A 23,938-nucleotide genomic window follows, 5' to 3' on the forward strand; every position below is an offset into this window, starting at 1 on the left:
TTTATTAGGTAGGAAGGATAATTATTAAGATACTGAAGAAAGGAAGAAAAAGTATTTAAGAGGAAACAGGACTGAGGATGGTGACCCTCAGTGTGTCCACTAGCAGGTGGACATATTGACAGCTCCCAGAGAAAACTCTGTTTTTATTTGCTACATATTATACTCTGTTGGGATTTTATTTGTTGACTAGTAAAAAAGGCCCGTTTCTGACACACATGAAACGGGCGCTAGCAAGGTTTTCCTCGGAGTGTGTATGTTTGGGAGAGTGTATGTGAGAGTGACTGTGTGAGAGACAGAGTGAAAGTGTGAGTGTGAGAGAGCGTCTGGGTGTGAGTGTGTTTGTGAGAGAGTGTGTGTGTGAGAATGAGAGTGTGTGTATGTGAGACACAGTGTAAGAGAGAGTATGTGTGTGTGTGCGAAAGAGAGTGTGTGTGTGAGACACAGATTCTCTGTGAGAGTGAGTGTATGAGACCAAGCGAGTGTGTGAGTGACTGTGTGGCACATAGAGAGTGAATGTGATACAGTGTGAGACAGAGTGTGTGAGAGTGAGAGTCAGAAAGACATTGTATATGAGAGAGAGAGTGTGAGCCATGCCCTCCCAATCCATGCCCATCTGTCCCCTGCCCCCTCCATTCATCCTTTTTCCAGCAATTCCCCTCTCCCTGAGCCCTGCCCTCCCAATCCATGCCCATCCATGCTCCTCTGTCACCTGCCCCCTCCATTCATCCCTATCCAGCAATTCCCCTCTCTCCCTGAGCCCTGCCCTGCAATCCATATCCATCCATGCCCATCTGTCCCCTCCATTCATGCCTATCCAGCAATTCCCCTCTCTCCCTGAGCCCTGCCCTCCCAATCCATGCCCATCCATTCTCCTCTGTCACCTGCCCCCTCCATTCATCCCTATCCAGCAATTCCCCTCTCTCCCTGAGCCCTGCCCTGCAATCCATATCCATCCATGCCCATCTGTCCCCTCCATTCATCCCTATCCAGCAATTCCCCTCTCTCCCTGAGCCCTGCCCTCCCAATCCATGCCCATCCATGCTCCTCTGTCCCCTGCCCCCTCCATTCATCCCTTTCCAGCAATTCCCCTCTCTCCCTGAGCCCTGCCCTTCCAATCCATGCCCATCCATGCTCCTCTGTCACCTGCCCCCTCCATTCATCCCTATCCAGCAATTCCCCTCTCTCCCTGAGCCCTGCCCTGCAATCCATATCCATCGATGCCCATCTGTCCCCTCCATTCATCCCTATCCAGCAATTCCCCTCTCTCCCTGAGCCCTGCCCTCCCAATCCATGCCCATCCATGTTCCTCTGTCCCCTGCCCCCTCCATTCATCCTTTTCCAGCAATTCCCCTCTCTCCCTTCCATGACCCCCCCTCGCATCTATGCTCCTCTCTCTCCCATGTCCCAGCCTGGCCCGCCCTCTTCTTCCCCCCCCTTTCGCATCCATGCCCCCCCTTCGCATCCATGCTGTCGTTTCTCCCCTGCCCTCCCGCTCCCATTGTTCAACTTTACTGCCCACCCTCTTCTCTCCCCCCAACATCCCTTTTTTTTTTCTTTTTAAATTTACCTCCGTGGCGGTTCCAGCAGCGCAGCGTCAGGGAAGGAGGCGGCGCTCCCAACGTCTAGCCTTCCCTTCGCTGTGTTCCGCCTTCTTCTGAGGTCATCCTTGACGTCAGAAGAAGGCGGAACACAGCGAAGGGAAGGCTAGAGACGTTGGGAGCGCCGCCTCCTTCCCTGACGCTGCGCTGCCGGAACCGCCACCACGGAGGTAAATCTAATATAATAAAACGCACCGTGCGTGGGTGCGATCCGTTTGTTTGTTTTTTTTCCGCCCTCGACGTCATGACGTTTGACGCGAGGGCGGGGCAGAGACGGCTGGGTGGCTTCACACCATGAATCCACGAACCCTTCAGGGAGTGTTTGAGTGACTTCAGAACGTTGTCTTCAGAACGTTCACGGTGCGTTTTATTATATTAGATATTTCAATAATTACTGATTGGCTTCTTTGACTATTTGAATAAATGTTACGTTAACACAGTGTCCCGTTGATTGTCCTCATTCCTGTCCTCATTCCACCATATCTGTTTATATCTACCTCATCATTTAATGCTATATATAACTCTCCCATATTATTTTTTAGGCTTCTAGCATTTGTATACAGTCACTTCATATTGTGTTTTTTCCTTTGCATCTGCATGCTGCTTAGAAGTTGACATGGATAATGCGCATCCTTTACCCTGCTCTCTCCTTAAACACACCTAGCTTTCTTTCAGCATTGTTGAAACCTCTACAGAGATTCCCTGAATCTCCTATTTCAATAGTATCCTTCAAAGATACTCTACTTCAAACCATACGTTCCTGGGTGACTGTTAGCTCTCTCTCCTCCTCCCCCCCCCCCCCAATTCTAGTTTAAAAGCTGTTTTATCTTCTTTTTAAAAGTTAGTGCCATCAGCCTGGTTCCATCCCGATTAAGGTGGAGTCCATCCTTTCGGAGCATTCTCCCCTTTTCCTAGAATTTTGCCTAGTTCTTAACAAATCTAAATCCCTCATCCCTGCACCATCATCTCAACCACACATTGAGACTTCGAAGCTCTGCCTGCCTCTTGGGTCCTGCGCGTGGAACGGAAAGCATTTCTTAAAATGGTACCCTGGAAGTTCTGGACTTCAGCTTTCTACCTAAGAGCCTAAATTTGGCTTACAGACCCCTGCCCCCCCCCCCCCCCCCAAAAAAAAACAAAACATTTTCCTACGTCATTGATACTCACATATACCAAGACAGCCAGCTTCTCCCCAGTACTATCTAAGATCCTATCTAGGTGACATGCGAGGTCTGCCACCTTCGCACCAGGCAGCAAATGACCAGGTGATCCTCACATCCACTAGCTACCCAGCTTACCTACATGCCTAATGATCGAATCACCAACTACAACACCTATCTTAACTGTTCCCGTCTGGGCAGAAGTCTTTGGAGACATATCCTTGGAGTGAGAGGATATTGCATTCCCTGGTGGGCAGGTCCTGGCTACAGGAGTACTTCTTACTTCACCAGGGCGATGTCCTTTTAGGAGACCTTCTTCCTTCAAGTCAGCACAGGGACTGCCAGACTGGAGGTGGGACCTCTCTACAGTTTCCCTGTATGTCTTCTCTATGTACCTCTTCTCTATATACCTCTCTTCCCTCAGCTCTTCCAAGTCTGCTACTCTAGCCTCAAGAGAACGGACCCATTCTCTGGGAGCTCTTTGCATTGGGCACACACATATTACCTCTCGCTCACTGGGAGATAATCATACATGTAACACTCAGTGCAAAAGACTGGATATCACCCCTCTCACGCTAGACTTCTGCCTCCATCTTAGTATTATTTTCATTAATTTAAAATTTGCTATGGTACTAAGGATATTGGTCTATTATATATATAAAAAATTTTTTATGTTATATGGTATATTTTTGTGATTTATTTAGTGTTTTCTTTTTAGAAAGTAATGAAATGTAATTAAAACTCTGTAAGGGGACTCCTCTCTTGTTATCCTAATTAGAATAACTGACGACAAATGAAGAGGTACTAGGAGTGAATGGGAGGGAGTTGGGGAGGGGGGTGGGAGTGAAGACTGAACTAGGCCCTGTTGTGCCTTCTAGAGGCTATCTGGTTATGTTGTAGGCTGTGACAAGTTTTAAAACTATAGGGAAAAGGGTTTTACACTATGGAAACTATGCTGTGGTGCAAAACTAAAGTTAAATCTGTGGGGTTTCCTGTGACTATCAGCTTTGTATTCCTTATTTGAACTGGCCAAGCTTTGCTGCAAAACTGAAGTTAAAAGTTTATATTGGGGTTTCTGTGACTATCAGCTCTGCTCTATACTGATGCTAGAATAGTTCCTTATAACTGGTAGCCTATGGAACTGATATAGAGACTTTAAATACTAAACAAAGACAACCCTAATTCCTTAAACTGCCTTTGCTAAATAAAGGGAGTAATTTAAAAATAGACACTGAGATAATCTACCTTTCCCAAATTTAAAAGCAATTTCCCAGTAAATAACTTGCCAGTGAAGATTTGTCCTGTTCTGGAAGTCTTCGCTTCATATCATACAAACTGCCGATCAGCGATCCCAGAAATATCTTGTAGAACGGTAATGCTTTTTGCATCATAAAGATAACAGCTGTCGACACACACAGTATGAACCATACTAGTGACTGACTGAAGTTTAATGGCATAAAAACTACTGCATAAATACAACTGAATATAAAAAGCAGTTTGCTCATTTTTTTAGCTTTGAAAGATTTCAGCAGAACATTTTTGTTTATCAAACTCTTACCTTTCAGGTTTTTACAGATGGAATTACAAATAAGCTAATTGGATGCTATGTTGGCGATACAATGGATGATGTTGTCTTGGTGAGAATTTACGGAAATAAGACCGAATTGCTAGTGGATCGTGATGAGGAGTTGAAAAGTTTTCGGGTGCTACAGGCCCATGGCTGTGCGCCACAGCTCTACTGCACTTTCAGCAATGGATTTTGTTATGAATTCATGCAAGGAGCAGCTCTGGACCCAGAACATGTCTGCGACCCAACCATTTTCAGGTACTTCAGTGGCAAAATGAAGCTTGTCTTGCATTTTTTAAATACATTTTTTTCTAGGAAGCTTTCATGCATTATAGAAATTTAAACCACTTAAAGAGAAATAAATACATCCAAAACTAGATAGTAACTTACCTGGGCTAACAGTTTATAATTAAAATACATATTCCATATCATCAAGCTGATCAATCCATAGACTGGTGGGTTGTGTCCATCTACCAGCAGGTGGAGATAGAGAGCAAACTTTTGCCTCCCTATATGTGGTCATGTGCTGCCGGAAACTCCCCAGTATGTTCTCTATCTCAGCAGGTGGTGGTCACACACAGCAGCAGCTCTGGCTAGGCCTCCAAGCCTAATTTTTAGGTTTTGTTGAGTGCCTGGGGTTGAGGGCTCTTTTGAGCAAGTGCAAACCTGGTGGTGCCAGGTCCCTCCTTTTCTCCCCCCTCCCGCTGGCTCCGTTAAAAAAAAAAAAAAAAATTTTGAACGTCCTTAAAGGCGTTTATTTCAACGTTTATTTAAGCGTCTATTGCAGCTACTCACTGGGACACCAGGTCGTTACAACTCGGAGCGGACAGCAGGTAATTTTTACCTTTTTATAGCGGGCAGGGGGTTCCCCGATTCTTCTCCTCGTGGCATATGGCGTCGGAGGGCGAGGGCGCAAAGGGTCGCTCCCCGGGTAGCTTGAGCGCTTCTAGAGGGGATGCGGGGGTCTTAAAGCCTGATTCGCCCTTGTTGGGTGACAGTTTCGTGACCGATGTATGTCCCGGTTCTTCCTCCGGCGTGGCGGTTTTTCCCGCCATAAACGCCCATCCCCCGCTCCTCGCCTCCGCCATCTTGGCCGGCCACGCGGCTCGGACGGCTTCTTCTTGGGCCGCCCTTGAGGTTGGAGACATTAATGCCATGAACGCCCTTAATTTGGGCGACGGCACAGAAGCGGCTAAAGTTAAGAGCCGTTCTTCCCGCGCGGCTCCTTCGCGGAGTTTCGCGCCGGACGCCATTTTGGATGCGCAGCATGTCTCTCCCCCGCTATTGCGAGCGCCGGTTGAGGGTGCTTCTAGGGCTGTTGCCCAGGCTGCGGAAGTGCACAGTCTGGGGGGTTTCTCCCCCGAGTTTGTTTTGCTGCTGCATCAGGCCTTCCTCATGCACAACGCTGCCCCTGCTCCCTCGTCTGGTAAAGAGGTTGAGGTTCCCAGAGGTAAACGCCCTCGGGTTGATTCCCAGGCCTTGGAGGAATTTGTCTCCTCCGATGTAGATGAGGGCAGCGTGTCTGAGGTCTCCCAACGGTCCTTTGCGGATTCCTTGGAGGAGACGGATCCCCGCTCGGATGGAGCGGATGACCCCTCTGCAGCGCGGCTTTTTAGCCCAGAGGATTTGCCCAACCTGTTGTTACAGGCCATGGACACTTTGAAGATTTCCTCTCCGGAGGACGTCTCTCCCTCAGCCCCTGTTGGCTCTGCCATTATGCTGGGGACGAAGCGCCCGCCTAGAACCTTCCACGTGCATGATGCCATGCACACCTTAATTTCGGCTTAATGGGATGTCCCAGAAGCGAGCCTTAAAGTGGCTAGGGCTATGTCCCACCTCTATCCTTTGGCTGTGAATGAACGTGAGGCCTTTCTGTGGCCTACCGTGGATTCTTAATCACTGCGGTGACTAAGAAAACGGCGTTGCCGGTGGAAGGTGGCACGGCCCTAAAGGACGTCCAAGACAGAAGATTGGAGGCGGCCTTAAGGTCGTCCTTTGAGGCGGCTGCTTTAAGTTTGCAGGCCTCAGTTTGCGGCTCCTATGTGGCCAGGGCGTGCCTGACTATGGTGCAGCGGGCTTCCCCCTCGGATCATTCCTTGAGGGCTGATTGGCCGGCCCTGGAATCGGGCTTAGCCTATTTGGCAGACTTGCTGTATGATGTCTTGAGGGTCTCAGCGAAAGGCATGGCTCAGACAATCTCTGCGTGGCGGTGGCTTTGGCTGAAACATTGGTCTGCGGACCACGCCTCTAATTCCCGCCTGGCTAGGTTGCCTTTTAAAGGCAAGCTGCTCTTTGGGGTCGAGCTGGACAAAATCGTGACCGATCTCGGCACGTCTAAGGGCAAGAAATTACCAGAGGTCAGGGCTCGGGCTAGTACTCGTCCCGGTACCTCCAGAGAACGGTTGCAGGAAGCCCGTCGGTACCGCCCGGGCAAGTCGGGTTCCTCTGCCCCCTCTTCCTTCAAGAGGAATTTCTCCCCCAAGCAGCATTCCTTTCGCAGAGACCGCCGTCCCGGAGGTGCTCCCTCCGGTCCTCCCCCAGGGACTCGTACCCAATGACGGTGTCTTGGTCCACGCCCCAGTGCAGATTGGAGGACGGCTGTCCTCGTTTCTGGGCGAGTGGACCACAATAACTTCAGACGCGTGGGTGCTGGAAGTCATCAGAGACGGCTACAAACTAGAGTTCTGCCGACCCTTAAAAGACGGGTTTGTACTCTCTCCCTGCAAGTCTCCGGTCAAAGCTGTGGCAGTGCAGCAGACCTTGGACAATCTGATCCGCCTGGGCGCGGTCGTTCCGGTGCCAGAAAGTCAGCTTGGCAAGGGACGTTACTCCATTTACTTTGTGGTACCAAAGAAAGGAGGTTCTGTCCGGCCTATCCTCGACCTCAAAGGGGTCAATCGGGCCTTGAAAGTGCGGCACTTTCGCATGGAGACTCTCCGCTCTGTTATAGCGGCAGTGAAGGCAGGAGAGTTCCTGGCATCCTTGGACATCAAGGAAGCGTACCTGCATATTCCCATCTGGCCTCCTCATCAACGCTTTCTGCGTTTTGCAGTCCTGGGACGACACTTCCAGTTCAGAGCCCTCCCTTTCGGGTTGGCTACTGCTCCGCGGACCTTTTCCAAAGTAATGGTGGTCATCGCGGCCTTCCTACGAAAGGAAGGGGTACAAGTCCATCCTTATCTGGACGACTGGTTGATCCGAGCCCCCTCTTATGCAGAGTGCGGCAAAGCTGTGGACCGGGTAGTTGCTCTTTTGAGCTCCCTGGGATGGATCATCAACTGGGAGAAAAGCCAGCTGCGCCCGACTCAGTCCCTGGAGTACCTGGGAGTTCGATTCGACACCCAAGTGGGCAGAGTGGTCCTGCCAGACAATCGGATTGTCAAACTTCAGGCTCAGGTGGACCAGTTCCTAGTAGCCTCTCCCCTTCGGGCTTGGGACTATGTGCAGCTGTTGGGCTCTATGACGGCCACGATGGAAGTTGTGCCCTGGGCCAGGGCTCATATGAGACCACTTCAACACTCTTTGCTGCAGCGCTGGACTCCGATGTCAGAGGATTATGCTGTGCGCCTTCCCTTGGACCCAGCAAGGCGCTGAGCTGGTGGATGCAGACAGACAAGTTGTCTGCGGGAATGCCTCTGGTGACCCCAGAGTGGATTGTCGTCACGACGGACGCCTCGTTGTCGGGCTGGGGAGCCCACTGCTTGGGAAGGACAGCGCAGGGGCTCTGGTCTCCTGCAGAGGCAAAGTGGTCTATCAACCTCCTGGAACTCAGAGCCATTCGGTTGGCGCTTTTGGAGTTCATCCCAGTACTGGTGTTGAAGCCTGTACGGGTCCTGTCGGACAATGCCACGGCTGTGGCCTATGTCAACCGCCAGGGAGGTACCAAGAGCGCCCCTCTAGCCAAGGAGGCTATGAATCTTTGCCAGTGGGCGGAAGCGAACCTGGAGCAGCTTTCAGCGGCCCACATTGCCGGAGTCATGAATGTCAAGGCGGACTTTCTCAGTCGCCATACCTTGGAGCCCGGAGAGTGGCAGCTATCTGCTCAGGCGTTCTTGGACATCACGAAGCGCTGGGGCCAGCCGAGCCTAGATCTGATGGCGTCATCGGCCAATTGCCAAGTGCCGCGCTTTTTCAGCAGAGGACGGGACCCTCGATCCCTGGGAGTAGATGCTCTTCTCCAACAGTGGCCGACACAAGAGCTTCTCTGTGTTCCCGCCCTGGCCCATGTTGGGCAGGGTGCTAGACCGGGTGGCAAAGCATCCCGGCAGGGTAATCCTGGTGGGTCCGGATTGGCCCAGGCGTCCCTGGTATGCGGACTTGATCAGGCTCTCAGTCGACGATCCTCTGCGGCTGCCAGTGGAGCAGGGCCTGTTACATCAGGGTCCCGTGGTGATGGAGGATCCCTCCCCCTTTGGTCTTACGGCCTGGCTATTGAGCGGCAGCGTCTGAGGAAGAAGGGCTTCTCAGACAAGGTCATCGCCACTATGCTGAGAGCGAGGAAGCGCTCTACTTCTACTGCTTACGCCAGGGTTTGGCGTATCTTTGCAGCGTGGTGTGAAGCAGGCTCACTTTCTCCCTTCACTGCTCCAATTTCTTCAGTGTTGGCGTTCCTGCAAGAAGGTCTGGAGAAAGGCCTGTCGCTCAGTTCCCTTAAAGTCCAGGTAGCGGCTCTGGCTTGCTTCAGGGGCCGCCTGAAGGGTGCTTCCCTGGCTTCGCAGCCAGATGTGGTGCGCTTTCTCAAGGGAGTTAATCACCTGCGCCCTCCTCTGCACTCAGTGGTGCCTGCGTGGAATCTCAACCTGGTACTAAGAGCATTGCAGAAGCTGCCTTTTGAACCCTTGTCGAGGGCATCTCTGAAAGACCTGACGTTGAAAGCAGTCTTTTTGGTGGCTATCACTTCAGCCAGAAGAGTTTCCGAGCTCCAGGCGCTCTCATGTCGAGAGCCTTTTCTGCAGTTCACTGAGGCAGGAGTGACTATTCGCACAGTGCCTTCCTTCCTGCCCAAGATTGTTTCTCGCTTCCATGTGAATCAGCAGCTCTGTCTCCCTTCCTTTCGTAGGGAGGACTACCCAGAGGAGTACTCTGCTCTTAAATATCTGGATGTGAGACGAGTCATCATCAGATACTTGGAAGTGACCAATGATTTCCGGAAATCGGATCATCTGTTTGTCCTGTTTGCAGGTCCTCGTAAGGGTCTGCAGGCTGCTAAGCCTACAGTGGCAAGATGGGTCAAGGAAGCCATTGCAGCGGCTTATGTGGCCGCGGGGAAGGTGCCGCCTATCCAGCTGAAGGCTCACTCCACGAGAGCTCAGGCGGCCTCGATGGCAGAGGCCGGATCCGTCTCCTTGGAAGAGATATGCAAGGCGGCAACTTGGGCTTCGGCTCATACATTCTCCAAGCATTACCGTTTGACTGTGGCTGCACGGGCGGAGGCCCGGTTTGGAGCTTCAGTGTTGAGGTCAGGGATTTCAATGTCCCGCCCTGGGTGAGTACTGCTTCGGTACATCCCACCAGTCTATGGATTGATCAGCTTGATGATATGGAAGGTAAAATTATGTATAATCATACCTGATAATTTTCTTTCCATTAATCATAGCTGATCAATCCATAGCCCCTCCCAGATATCTGTACTGTTTTTATTCTGGTTGCATTTCAGGTTCAAGTTTAGTCTTCAGTTACTTCAGAAAGACTTCGTGTTCAAGTTCTTCCTTCACTTGGATTCTTCAAGAGTTAAGACGAGTTTGTGTTACAGTGAGCTGCTGCATTCCTCTCCCCTCCGTTTTACGGGGCTGGATTGAGACTTAAAATTCTGCCGGCACTCCCTCCCGCTTCGTGCGGCTGTAGGGCAGCTTTGTACCCCTCCCGCTTCGGCGGTGTTAGGGTCAGTCAGCTCCTCCCGCGGTTGCGGTTGCAGGATAAGCCAGATCCCCCCGCATCGGCGGGTGTGGTGTCCCTCCCCCGCTCCGCGGGGATGAGCTGGACGGATTCCCCTCCCCCACTTGTGTGGGGATGAGCTGGGTTAATTCCCCTCCCCCGTTTTGGCGGTGGTGAGCTGGGCAGAGTGTCCCTTCGTGGGTGTAATTCTCTAAGTGCTGAGTCCTGCGGATGGAGCTTTGATATCGACATACTGAGGAGTTTCCGGCAGCACATGACCACATATAGGGAGGCAAAAGTTTGCTCTCTATCTCCACCTGCTGGTAGATGGACACAACCCACCAGTCTATGGATTGATCAGCTATGATTAATGGAAAGAAAATTATCAGGTATGATTATACATAATTTTACCTTGCTTTTTATTGGCAAATTACTCAAGATTGTAAGGAGCAATCATTCTTTGCTTACTAAACATGAAATATTAAATTGGCACTCATGAGGGTAAAAAAAACAAACCAGGATTTCCAGCAGTTAAGGAAAGCATGAAGAGATAAAGGGCTTAAAAATGCTTTCCAATGTAGATTTGTAGAAAGGGCTTACGAAGGGGCATAGTTTTTGAGGTTGGGGAGTGGATGGAAAGAGTGTGGCAGTTTAGGTATTTGGGGGTAAAGGATACGTGTGGGTGGAAGTATTGGGCTTCGAGTTGGTGTGTGTGTAAGGAATATATCTAGGGGAATGGATATGTAGAGAGCGGGGGATGTTTTGGTGGTGTGGTATGGGTGAAGGATATGGGTGTGTCTGGGGGCGGGAGGGATGTAAGCGAAGGGGAATGGATGCGATTGGGTTGAGATTCTGTTGTTGATAGTGTTTGTCATGTCTCTGTGTAAGGGAATTCTAGAGTGTGGTTTTGGGGGGTTGTTGCTACGATCATGAGCAAACTAGATTACTGTAATATCTATTTGAGCATTTCTAAATATCTATAGAAAAGACTGCAGTCCATACAGAATGTAGCAGTTTTTGATCTTTCTCTTAAATAGATAAGATAAACCCATTTTTTTTTTATTTTACTGCTTTGGCTTCCCTTATAAGCCAAAGTTCTCTACAAACTTTACTGTTTGATATTTAAGATCCTTTATGGCACAATGCTGAAGTACGTTTCAAAAATACTTTCTACAAATGCAGCATTAGGTTTGCTATTAGTATGTCTGTTATCTTGTATTAATTTGTAACTTTCTATATTATATAATCTAGTCTTCTTGTTTGTAGTTCTCTTAAAACCATTGACAGGGATTAGCAGAATATAAAAAGCATGTAAGTACATAAGTATTGCCTTACTGGGACAGACCGAAGGTCCATCAAGCCCAGCATCCTGTTTCCAACAGTGGCCAATCCAGGTCACAAATACCTGGCAAGATCCCAAAAAGGTACAATACATTTTATGCTGCTTAGCCTAGAAATAAGCAGTGGATTTTCTCCAAGTCATTTAATAATGGCTTATGGACTTTTCTTTTAGGAAGCTATCCAAACCTTTTTTTAAACCCTGCTAAGCTAACTGTAGGTGAGAGGTATGCTTTTAATTGAGAAACTGCTGCTGTGCTTCAGGGATCTGTACTGGACTTGCACAATTATATATATTTGGAAATAGTTTCCTTATTCTGCTAGATCAGTCTCCTGGATGGGCTGTTCCCATACCAGCAGATGGGAGGCAGAGAAATTTGAATATTCTAGTGATATCACTTCCTTGAGGAGTGGTGCAGCCTAGAACACTTAAGTATTTCATTCACTTGAGGGAGAGATGCAGTTCTGACTAGAGCAGCAGGACTGGAGTTATGGCCTGACTCCCTAGGCTGCGGTTAGTGGGTTGCAGCTCTGAGGTCTTGTCCTTACTCCTGGAAATTGGTCCATGTTTTTTTTTCTGGTTGAGTCCAGAGTAGCCTTGCCCTCTATGACCCATAGGGCAGCCCATGAGTTCTCCTTGGGTTGGGGACCTGGCAGGAGTGAGTCCAGTTCAGCTTCTTTTGACTTTTGAGGGCATACTCCCCCTGCCTCTCACCTCAGGGTGAATGAAACCTTGGGAGCAACAATGTCAGCAGGTAGAAGGTTTAGGGGTTGTGGGTTTAGCACCATAGCTGTCTCCTTCTGTTCTTGTTCCACAGAGACAAAGGAGTCATTCCATGTCAAGTGGACCAGGGGTCCCCACCTCACCATCTCAGATTTTGATGAAATTTGGTACATAGTTTCTTTATGATAAAAAACTAAGCTGTGCAAAATTTTAGATCAAAAGACTAAAAATTGGAGGTTCTAGGGGACCTCAAGTAAAGGGTTGCAAAATGTCACCTGAGCAAAAATGACATTTTGGGCCAACTTCCAGAAGCTGTAAAACTGGAAGTTTTAGTAGTACAAGGGGGATATTTGGAGAACCTGCACTACTTTTAGGGCTTAACGAACTGGCAAAACCCCATGTTCCTAGTCCTCTTACTTTTTGAATGGTTTAGGTTCAAACTTTGACAAAGAAATGGCAAAAATCAATTTACAGCGATGTTGAGGCTGCTGTAGTTTCTAAAATAGTTGGCCTTTCAGGTTGATTTTTGATAGTTGTACTAAATGCACGACTGTAATGAGGCATTCCAATTTGCAGCACTGTCCTTCAAGTGGTTGAAAAATTATAAGCGTTCAAAGTTGGTATAAAAAGCATTTTTCCTTGTCATCAAGCAGATGAAGCCATTACGTATGGGTTATGTCCATCAACCAGCAGGGGAGATAGAGAGCACTCAAACTTTCACAGTGCCCTCTTGGCCAGCTAGCTCCACTGCCTCTTCAGTATTCTCTATCTCCCCTAGCAGGGTGGCTGCAGCTTGTTCGAGCTCCAGAAAAATCTGCTGGGAGGTGGTTCCTGGCTTGCCAGTTGTTAACCGGGGTGTTGGAGGCTATAGCAGCCTCACTTTAAAGGCACATAGGTTAGCCCTTTCCCTGCCTTACCCATACCTCTGTGGATGTGGACATATTGCCTTGCTTTCCCTGTCCTTACCCACCAACAGTGGATGCAGGCATATAGGTTCACCCTTTCCCTGCCTTTCCCACTCATCTGAGCCTCCGGAGTCTTCAATACCTCTGCTTTCCTCACAGCTTAAAAAAAAAAAAAAAAAGTCGCGTCGCATTTTTAAATGCAGAGACGCTGGAACAGAGTTTTTTGACCTGATTTTCAGCAGGATCGTAGTTGTACACTAGATCCTTTGAGGTAAGAGTGTTTTCCAACTCCTCCGGGGTGGGCCAGCGATTTTGGCGCGAAACCGCCATCTTGGATTTTACCGCCGTTTTTCGGCGATGGCTGCGGACAATGTTAAGCGCTGTTCCACTTGTGGCAAGCGCAAATCAGCAGCAGGGCTCTGTAAATCGTGCTGTACTGGCGTAGGAGCCGGCCCGAGCATGGCGAGCGATGTTTCTTCCCGCTCTGAGCTGGCAGCGGGCGCCGTTTTGCTTACACCACATGGCGCGGCCTCCGTGGACACAGAGAGACCTGAGCCGGGTGGGGCACCTCGAGATGAGGTTATTTCAGGAGTGGCTAGCACCGGACAGGATTTGGGTGCCCAGGGTGAGATTTTCTCCCTGGATTTTGTGCTTTTGCTGCATAAAGCATACATGATGAAAAGAGCCTTTCCTCAAGGGTCGCCTGAGGCTCCTCTGATTGACCCCCCGATGGATTCTGGCCTGGGACTGCCCAGTGAGGCTTTTTTCCCGGATGCTTGGCCTAAAGATAAGCGCAGAAGGGTTAATTCTCCTTCAGATTGTGATGCACCTTTCTCCCCCCCCCCCCCCCCCCCCCGTGGTCGGGGTGTGAGGATTCGGAGAACTCTGACAGACATTCTTGGTCTGAGGAACCAGAGTCAGGTGCGGATTTACCACAGCATCTGGATGATCCCTCCGCTGTGAGGATTTTCCACCGTGATGAGCTGCCAGCGCTTATTTCAGATACCCTGCAGGCCCTCTCGATTGAAGATCCTGACAGTGGCATGGCCTCCTCGGGTAATCCCAGGATGGCTAGTACCAAGAAAGCTGCTCGGGCCTTCCCTTTGCATGACTCCATCCTAGAGCTTGTTTCGGCTCAGTGGGCTGACCCCGAGGGACCTTTGAGAGTTTCCAGGGCTATGGGGCAGTTATACCCTCTGCGTGAGGGACATATGGCTCGTTTTCAAATGCCTACAGTGGATGCCCTAGTCACTGCGGTGACAAAGAGAACTACCCTCCCTGTTGAAGGAGGTGTGTTGCCCTGAAGGATGTTCAAGACCGTAGGCTGGAAACAGCATTGAAACGGTCCTTTGAAATTGCAGGTCTCACTGTTCGGGCGTCTGCATGCAGCTGTTATGCTGTGAGAGCCTGCCTAGCTTGGCTGCAACAGGCAGTGGCTCAGCCCGGAGATGGAGCGGAGCCCTTCTTGGATGTGGCTCCGCGGATGGAGGTGGCCTTGTCCTTTCTGGCTGATGCCCTTTATGACCTTGTCAGAGCTTCGGCTAAACAAATGGCAGTAGCAGTGGCGGCTCGCCGTCGTCTGTGGCTACGACACTGGGCAGCGGACATGGCCTCTAAGCAAAGGTTGGTGAAGTTGCCTTTTCAAGGACTTCTCCTATTTGGTGAGGAGTTGGAGAAAATTGTGAAAGGCCGGGGTGATCCAAAACCCCAGCGCTTGCCCGAAGATAGGCAGAGGCCTTCCTCTAAGGGCCAGGCGGTCCACTCCTCGTACAGACCTCGCTTCCGTGAAGCTAGAATGTACTGCCCGGGGCGTTCTGCTGGGTTCACTTCACGTGCCCGTGGTCAGCAGAGGAACTCCTTTCGCTCGGACAAGCGTTCCGCAGCCGGTGGCTCAAGTCCAGGAGTTCAGGGGCGACCCTCTCAATGATGGTGCGCCGGCCCTCTCCTCGATGCCTGTCTTCGGAGGACGGCTTTCCCTCTTTGTCGAGGAGTGGGCCAAGATTTCCTCAGATCAGTGGGTTCTGGACCTGATCAGAGATGGATACAGAATAGAATTCAACGCCCCAGTAAGAGACGTGTTTGTGGAGTCCCGATGCGGTTCTGCCGTCAAACGGGCGGCGGTGGAGGAGACTTTACAAGGTCTGATTCAGTTAGGGGCAGTGACCCCGGTGCCTCCCGCCGAGCAAGGCTGCGGCCGATACTCCATCTACTTTGTGGTGCCGCGAAAAGGTGGGTCCTTTTGCCCTATTCTGGACTTAAAAGAAGTGAACAAGTCCCTGAGAGTGCGGCATTTCCACATGGAATCCCTGCGCTCCGTCATTGCGGCTGTACAGCCAGGAGAGTTTCTCACGTCTCTAGACCTGAAAGAAGCTTACTTGCACATACCGATTTGGCCCCCGCACCAGAAGTTTCTGAGGTTTGCAGTGTTGGGAAAACATTTCCAGTTCAGGGCCTTGCCTTTTGGCCTCACCACAGCTCCCCGAACCTTTTCGAAGGTAATGGTGGTAGTAGCTGCTTTTCTCAGGCGAGAAGGTATCAGGGTTCACCCGTACCTAGACTGGCTCATCAGAGCAGACTCTGCAACAGAGAGCTTACAAGCTACAGCCAGAGTGGTCTCAGTACTGCAGTCTCTAGGCTGGGTCGTCAATATGGCCAAAAGTCACCTGTCCCCTTCACAATCTCTAGAGTTTTTGGGGGCCAGGTTCGACACAGCCTCGGGCTATGTGTTCCTACCCGAGCTAAGGCGGTGCAAGCTTCAGAATCAGGTCCGTCTGCTCCTGAGGATGCCCCGCCCGCGAGCTTGGGACATTGTCCAGCTGCTGGGATCGATGACAGCCACGATGGAAGTGGTACCCTGGGTGAGAGCGCTCCTGAGACCTCTACAGTATTCCCTACTCCGGAGATGGTCTCCTTTTTCTCAGGATTACCAATGCAGACTTACTTGGCTCCCTGTGGCCCGACTCAGCATGGAGTGGTGGCTCTCGGACAGCATGCTGCGGCGAGGAATGCCGCTGACGCTCCCCGTTTGGTACCTAGTGGTAACAGATGCCAGCCTGAAGGGCTGGGGCGCACACTGCAAGGGGAAGCATGCCCAGGGTCTATGGACACCCGAGGAGTCGGAGTGGTCCATCAACCGCCTAGAGTTGAAAGCGGTGTTTCAGGCGCTTCTGGCCTTTCAAGTGACCCTGGAAGGATTGGCTGTCAGAGTGATGTCGGACAACACGACAACGGTGGCCTATATAAATCGACAAGGCTGAACAAGGTGCAGAGCACTAGCCGCGCAGGCCGAACTGATTTGCCACTGGGCCGAGCTGCATCTTCAGTGTCTGTCGGCAGCTCATATTTCAGGTCAGAGCAATGTGCAGGCCGATTATCTGAGCAGGCATCAGATCGATCCAGCAGAATGGAATCTGGCAGACGAAGTTTTCCTGCAGATCTGTGCCAAATGGGGCAAGCCCGTGATGGATCTAATGGCGACAAGTGCCAATACTAAAGTCTCGTGTTTCTTCAGTAGATGGAGAGATCCTCGCTGGGCGGGGTTGGATGCCTTGGCTCAACCCTGGCCTCAGGGTCTACTTTATGTGTTTCCCCCATGGCCCTTGATAGGGCGCCTGCTCTTGTGGATTCGGCTGCACCCAGGAGAAGTGGTCTTCATCGCCCCGGATTGGCCAAGGAGACCTTGGTATGCAGACCTCCGACAGATGCTCCTGGAGGCTCCTCTGCCGTTACCTCTGGTACCGAACCTGTTGACTTAGGGACCGGTAGCCATGGAGGACGCCGGCCGCTTTGGTCTTACAGCATGGCTATTGAGAGGGCGCAATTGAGGGATAAAGGTTATTCCAATAAAGTTATTTCCACTCTCCTGCAAGCCCGCAAGCGGTCCACTTCCGTGGCTTATGCCAGGATTTGGTGCCTGTTTGAGTCTTGGTGTGCTCCCAGAGCCATTGCTCCAATGCGGGCTCCTGTCTCGCCGATTCTGGACTTTTTGCAGGAAGGTGTACAAAAAGGCTTGGCCTATAATTCCCTGCGGGTGCAGGTGGCAGCGTTGGCCTCCCTTCGTGGTAAGGTGGAAGGCGTGTCTTTGGCTGCTCATCCAGATGTGGCACGGTTTCTTAGAGGGGTGCTTCGGCTCCGACCTCCAGTGCGAGCACCCTGTCCAGCTTGGAACCTGGGGCTAGTTTTGAAAACCCTGCAGGCATCTCCTTTTGAGCCGCTTCGGCGAGCATCGGAGAAAGATTTGACACTGAAGGCCGTTTTTCTGGTGGCCATTACCTCGGCGAGACGGGTGTCAGAGCTCCAGGCGCGGTCCTGTAGAGACCCATTTCTGCAATTTTCAGAGTCCGGAGTTATGGTTCGGACCATGCCTTCCTTTATGCCTAAGGTGGTTTCAGCCTTTCACCTAAACCAGCCTATTTTCTTGCCCTCTTTTTCAGAGGAAGAGTTTCCAGAATCTTTTGGGCAGCTGCACCTTTTGGATGTGCGCAGGACTCTGCTGCAGTATCTGCGAGTTACTAACTCTTTCAGGACTTCTGATCATCTGTTTGTTTTGCTATCCGGTTCTCGCAGAGGGTCTCCAGCGTCTAAAGCCTCTATTGCCCGCTGGCTCAAAGAAACTATCCTTTCAGCTTATCTGCTGGCCGGCAGGGTTCCGCCTGTAGCCTTTAAGGCACATTCTACTAGAGCGATTTCTTCCTCTTGGGCTGAAACTGGAGCACTCTCTCTTCGAGATATGCAGTGCAGCAACATGGGCTTCTAAGCTCTCCTTTGCCCGACATTACAGGCTGGATGTGGCTGCCAGGAGGGATGCGCGTTTTGGTGCACAAGTGCTAGCGCGTGGTGTGGCTCGTTCCCACCCTATCTAGGGATTGCTTTGTTACATCCCATACGTAATGGCTTCATCTGCTTGATGACAAGGAAGGGAAAATTAGGTTCTTACCTTGGTAATTTTCTTTCCTTTAGTCATAGCAGATGAAGCCATGAGCCCTCCCTGTATGATTGTCTGTATGCTGTGAATCTGTTTTTCAGGTTCTGTTCTAATTTCCTGAAGTTCCTTCCTTGGGAAAAAGTTGGAAAACAATCTTCAGGATTCATGTTAAGTTTAAATTTAGGAGGATGTGTTCATTCCCTCCAGCATGTTTTTTTGGAGGATGTGTTGGTTCCCTCCAGGAGGCGCGTGTGTTTCCCTCCACTTATACAATATGGAGGATGAGTTTATTCCCTCCAGGAGGATGTGCATTCCCTCCTTTATGAGATCATACTCTTGTGATGGGCCATCGTTCGCTGTGAGGAAAGCTCTTGTGATTCCCATTGCGGTTTGCCATACTGCTTTGGAAGCTTCAAATACTGAAGAGGCAGTGGAGCTAGCTGGCCAAGAGGGCACTGTGAAAGTTTGAGTGCTCTCTATCTCCCCTGCTGGTTGATGGACATAACCCATACGTAATGGCTTCATCTGCTATGACTAAAGGAAAGAAAATTACCAAGGTAAGAACCTAATTTTCCCTTTTCAGTAGTAGCTCAAGGTGAGTTACATTCAGGTACACTGGATATTTCTCTGTCCCTGGAGGAGTCCACAATCTAATTTTGTACCTGAGGCAACGGAGGGTTAAGTGACTTGCCCAAGATGACAAGGAGCAGCAGCAGGATTTGAACCGGCCACCTCTGGATTGCAAGACCGGTGCTCTAACCACTAGGCCACTCCTCCACTTCCCTATGAGGAAAGACTAAAGCAGCTAGAGCTCTTCACTTGGAGAAGAGATGGCTGAGGAGAGAGATGATAGAGGTCTGGAATGGAGAGGGTAGATGTGAATCGCTTGTTTACTCTTCCCAAAAATATTAGGACTAGGGGGCATGCAATGAAGCTACAAAGTAGTAAATTTAAAACGAATCGGAGAAAATATTTCTTCACTCATCATGTAATTAAACTCTGGAATTCATTGTCAGTTTGCTTAGCTTATTTCTAGGATTAGCAGCAAGTGTACTATTTTGGGATCTTGCCAGGTACTCGTGACCTGGATTGGCCACTGTTGGAAACAGGATGCTGGGCTTTATGGACCTTCTGTCTGTCCTAATATGGCAATATTTATGTGTCAAGCAAAAGCCAATATAAAGCATATCATGAATTATATTTAAAGAAAAAGGACCGGTGACGATTTTAGGCATTTGATTCAGTAGTAATGACTGCAGTTTGAGAGACGCCACCTCTGATGGTCCAAAACAATCTATATATAATTTTCTTTTCCATAGCATCCCACAGATCAATCCAGAGACGAGTGGGTTATGTCCCTCTAGCAATAGGTGGAGATAGGGAACGCCAGAGCTCTGCCATAAGGGATACTGTGCAGCAGTCTCACCTTCAGTAGTCTCTCTATCTTAGCAAATAGATGGACATATCCCGTGTAGCTCTCTGGACTGAGAATTGCTCCTTACCTGTTTCCTCATTTGTAGTTGAGTTTAGGGGTCATGGCTGTATTGGGCCAGTGTTAAGGGGTACCCCTGATCGTGCCAAATACCTCCCTTCCCTGCATCCGGACCATTGTGGCTTTGCTGTTTTTTAAGCTGCCGCCCTTACCTCACCTTTGCTCCACCTGGCTGCATGGTACTTTTCAGTTTTGGAGGTTGACTATGGCTCCGTTTGATAAGGAGGAGCCACTCTCCGTCTCTGGATGTCGACTGTAGTTCCTCCACTGGATGCCCAGTTTTGCTCCATTTCTGGAATCCGAACCTTACTTAGTGGTTCCAGGTTATACCTGGCCCGTCTTAGCCGGTTGTGTCTTGCTCTGGTTTTTGTTGAGAGTTGAGCTTTACTCCGCCTCTAGATTTCGGAGCTTATACCATTTCTAGCGGTCCGTATCTGATTGTCCAACAGGGCTCAGCCTCCTTCGCTTGAGCCCCCCATTTATGGCGGTCAAGCCGGGCTCCTCTATCAAGCCTTGCACCATCTCTGGCAGGCAAGCTTTGCTCCTCACTGCATGGCGAACTGAGAGCCGTCTGGCTATTGCTCTGGTTCTGGATGTTTGATCTTGGCCTTCTCACGGGGGCTCGGGCTATGAGTTGCCTCTGATTTCGAGTCTTGCTCCATCTTTAGCAGGCAAACCTGGTATTTTCTTTGAATGTCGAGCCTTAAGCTGTATCTGGCTGGCCTGCTCCACATCTTGGGCTACTGTGCCTTGCTTTTTCACTGGTTAGCTCGACATTTGCCATCTCTGCCTGTTGAGTCGGGCCCTGTCACTGCTTCTCGAGCCTGGTTACTTCTGAGTCTGTCCCCTTTCACCATCCTATGCCCATTCGTTCCAGAGCTTCCTTTGAATTGAAAGAGACTCGCCTCCTGTGCATTTATGATATATACAGTGGTGGAAATAAGTATTTGATCCCTTGCTGATTTTGTAAGTTTGCCCACTGACAAAGACATGAGCAGCCCATAATTGAAGGGTAGGTTATTGGTAACAGTGAGAGATAGAACATCACAAATTAAATCCGGAAAATCACATTGTGGAAAGTATATGAATTTATTTGCATTCTGCAGAGGGAAATAAGTATTTGATCCCCCACCAACCAGTACGAGATCTGGCCCCTACAGACCAGGTAGATGCTCCAAATCAACTCGTTACCTGCATGACAGACAGCTGTCGGCAATGGTCACCTGTATGAAAGACACCTGTCCACAGACTCAGTGAATCAGTCAGACTCTAACCTCTACAAAATGGCCAAGAGCAAGGAGCTGTCTAAGGATGTCAGGAACAAGATCATACACCTGCACAAGGCTGGAATGGGCTACAAAACCATCAGTAAGACGCTGGGCGAGAAGGAGACAACTGTTGGTGCCATAGTAAGAAAATGGAAGAAGTACAAAATGACTGTCAATCGACAAAGATCTGGGGCTCCACGCAAAATCTCACCTCGTGGGGTATCCTTGATCATGAGGAAGGTTAGAAATCAGCCTACAACTACAAGGGGGGAACTTGTCAATGATCTCAAGGCAGCTGGGACCACTGTCACCACGAAAACCATTGGTAACACATTACGACATAACGGATTGCAATCCTGCAGTGCCCGCAAGGTCCCCCTGCTCCGGAAGGCACATGTGACGGCCCGTCTGAAGTTTGCCAGTGAACACCTGGATGATGCCGAGAGTGATTGGGAGAAGGTGCTGTGGTCAGATGAGACAAAAATTGAGCTCTTTGGCATGAACTCAACTCGCCGTGTTTGGAGGAAGAGAAATGCTGCCTATGACCCAAAGAACACCGTCCCCACTGTCAAGCATGGAGGTGGAAATGTTATGTTTTGGGGGTGTTTCTCTGCTAAGGGCACAGGACTACTTCACCGCATCAATGGGAGAATGGATGGGGCCATGTACCGTACAATTCTGAGTGACAACCTCCTTCCCTCCGCCAGGGCCTTAAAAATGGGTCGTGGCTGGGTCTTCCAGCACGACAATGACCCAAAACATACAGCCAAGGCAACAAAGGAGTGGCTCAGGAAGAAGCACATTAGGGTCATGGAGTGGCCTAGCCAGTCACCAGACCTTAATCCCATTGAAAACTTATGGAGGGAGCTGAAGCTGCGAGTTGCCAAGCGACAGCCCAGAACTCTTAATGATTTAGAGATGATCTGCAAAGAGGAGTGGACCAAAATTCCTCCTGACATGTGTGCAAACCTCATCATCAACTACAGAAGACGTCTGACCGCTGTGCTTGCCAACAAGGGTTTTGCCACCAAGTATTAGGTCTTGTTTGCCAGAGGGATTAAATACTTATTTCCCTCTGCAGAATGCAAATAAATTCATATACTTTCCACAATGTGATTTTCCGGATTTAATTTGTGATGTGCTATCTCTCACTGTTACCAATAACCTACCCTTCAATTATGGGCTGCTCATGTCTTTGTCAGTGGGCAAACTTACAAAATCAGCAAGGGATCAAATACTTATTTCCACCACTGTAGGTATTTAAATGTCTCTAATATATATCCCCTCTCCCACCTTTCTTCCAAAGTATACATATTCAGATCTTTAAATCTGTCCCCATACACTTTATGATGAAGACCACTGACTGTTTTAGTAGCTGCCCTGAGGACCTACTCCATTCTGTTGATATCTTTTTGAAGGTGCAGTCTCCATACTTGTACACAGTATTCTAAATGAGGTCTCACCAGAATCTTATACAGGGACATCATCACCTCCTCAGTTCTACTGGCCATTCCTCTGCACCCAAGCATCCTTCTAGCTTTTTCTGGCACCTTTTGTACCTGTTTGGCTGCCTTAAGATCATCACATATGATGACGTCCAAGTCTTGCTCCTGTTTCGTGCACAAAAGTTCTTCACCCCCTAAACTGTACTGTTCCCTATGGTTTTTGTAACCCAAATGCATGACCCCTGCATTTTTTTAAAGCATTAAATCTAAGCTGCAGAATTCCAGACCATTCCTCTAGCTTCGCTAAGTCCGTCCTCATGTTATCCATACCATCAGGAGTGTCTACCCTATTGACCCTGTTGGTCAAACAGTTTTTGGATGTTTTAATCATTTTGTAGTAGCCAAGGTTTTCTGCACATGAACATCCATGTACCATTTGAGAATGCATTAAAAAAAAAAAAAAACATCATGAATGAAAGTAAAACCAGCATTCATGGAATTAGTAGTAGTTCTGCAATATTTTATTTATGTAACGGTTGACTATTACATGTGGAAATAAATAGCCTTCCCAACTACACTAATTATCAAAAATTTATTCCACCCAAATTAGAACTGTTCCTGAAAGTAAACCATTCATCATCACATTATATCCCAGCTACTACTCATACATATCCCAGTACACTTCCTCATCTTGGCACTGTCCCTGCCTAACCTCAGTCACTACATATGCACCCGTAAACACCTCAGTCACTACTTATGGCCCCTATACACATTCTCTTCCTTGCTCTGTCCCTTCCTAATCTTTTCCCCCTCCCCCTACCGCTGTCTACTGCAGGAACTCACTATCCATCCATGTCCTCTCTCGTCCTGCTCACTACTACAATACCCTACCCACCCCCGTCCCCCACCACCTCACCATCTCTCCTATCCTCCTCCTCCTTCCTAGCTCTCAACCTTCAACACCTCTTTCCTGCCATTAACCCTTCCCCATTCCTCCTAAGCGTATCCCGTCTTCGTCGCCCTACCTCCCCCACCCTCCTCCGCACTCTCTTGCTCCTTCTCCTGCTATCTGCGGGAGACATCAATCCCAACCCAGGTCCCCCACACCTGTCCTTGTCTTATCCATGCAAATGATTCCGTGATGTCTCCAATCTCATATCTATTCCCCTCCTCCCCCCCTTCCCTCCCCTTCTCGTGTGCCCTGTGGAATGCCGCTCAGTCTGCAACAAACTTTCCTTCACCCATGATCTCTTCATCTCCCGTTCCCTTCAACTGCTCGCCCTAACTGAAACCTGGCTCACCCCCAACGACTCTGCCTCAGTAGCGGCCATATGCCATGGAGGTTATCTCTTCTCCCACTCTCCCCGCCCAGTTGGCCGTGGAGGAGGCGTCGGGTTACTACTTTCTCTCTCTTGTAGTTTTCAACCCCTCCTCCTACCGCAGTCTCACTGCTTCTCATCCTTTGACGTTTACTCCATCCATCTATTCTACCCGCTGCTACTCAGAGTTGCAGTCATCTACCGCCTCCCTGATAAGTCCCTCCCTTCCTTACCGACTTCGATGCCTGGCTCTCCGTTTTTCTTGAACCCTCATCCCCGTCCCTCATTCTTGGTGACTTTAACATACATGCTGATGACCCATCC

At 49.6% G+C, this 23,938-nt stretch overlaps 1 protein-coding gene across 1 annotated transcript in view; it reads left to right on the forward strand.

Moving 5' to 3' along the window:
- Positions 1-23,938, forward strand: part of ETNK1 (ethanolamine kinase 1) — a 127,951-nt gene that overhangs the window by 26,097 nt on the left and 77,916 nt on the right. Inside the window, exon 2 of the mRNA XM_030215531.1 lies at positions 4,324-4,583. Coding sequence (XP_030071391.1) covers positions 4,324-4,583 — 260 coding nt within the window. The remainder of the gene's footprint in view (positions 1-4,323; positions 4,584-23,938) is intronic.

The sequence above is a fragment of the Microcaecilia unicolor genome, chromosome 9 (genome assembly GCF_901765095.1).
Source record: "Microcaecilia unicolor chromosome 9, aMicUni1.1, whole genome shotgun sequence".
Taxonomy (NCBI): Eukaryota; Metazoa; Chordata; class Amphibia; order Gymnophiona; family Siphonopidae; genus Microcaecilia; species Microcaecilia unicolor.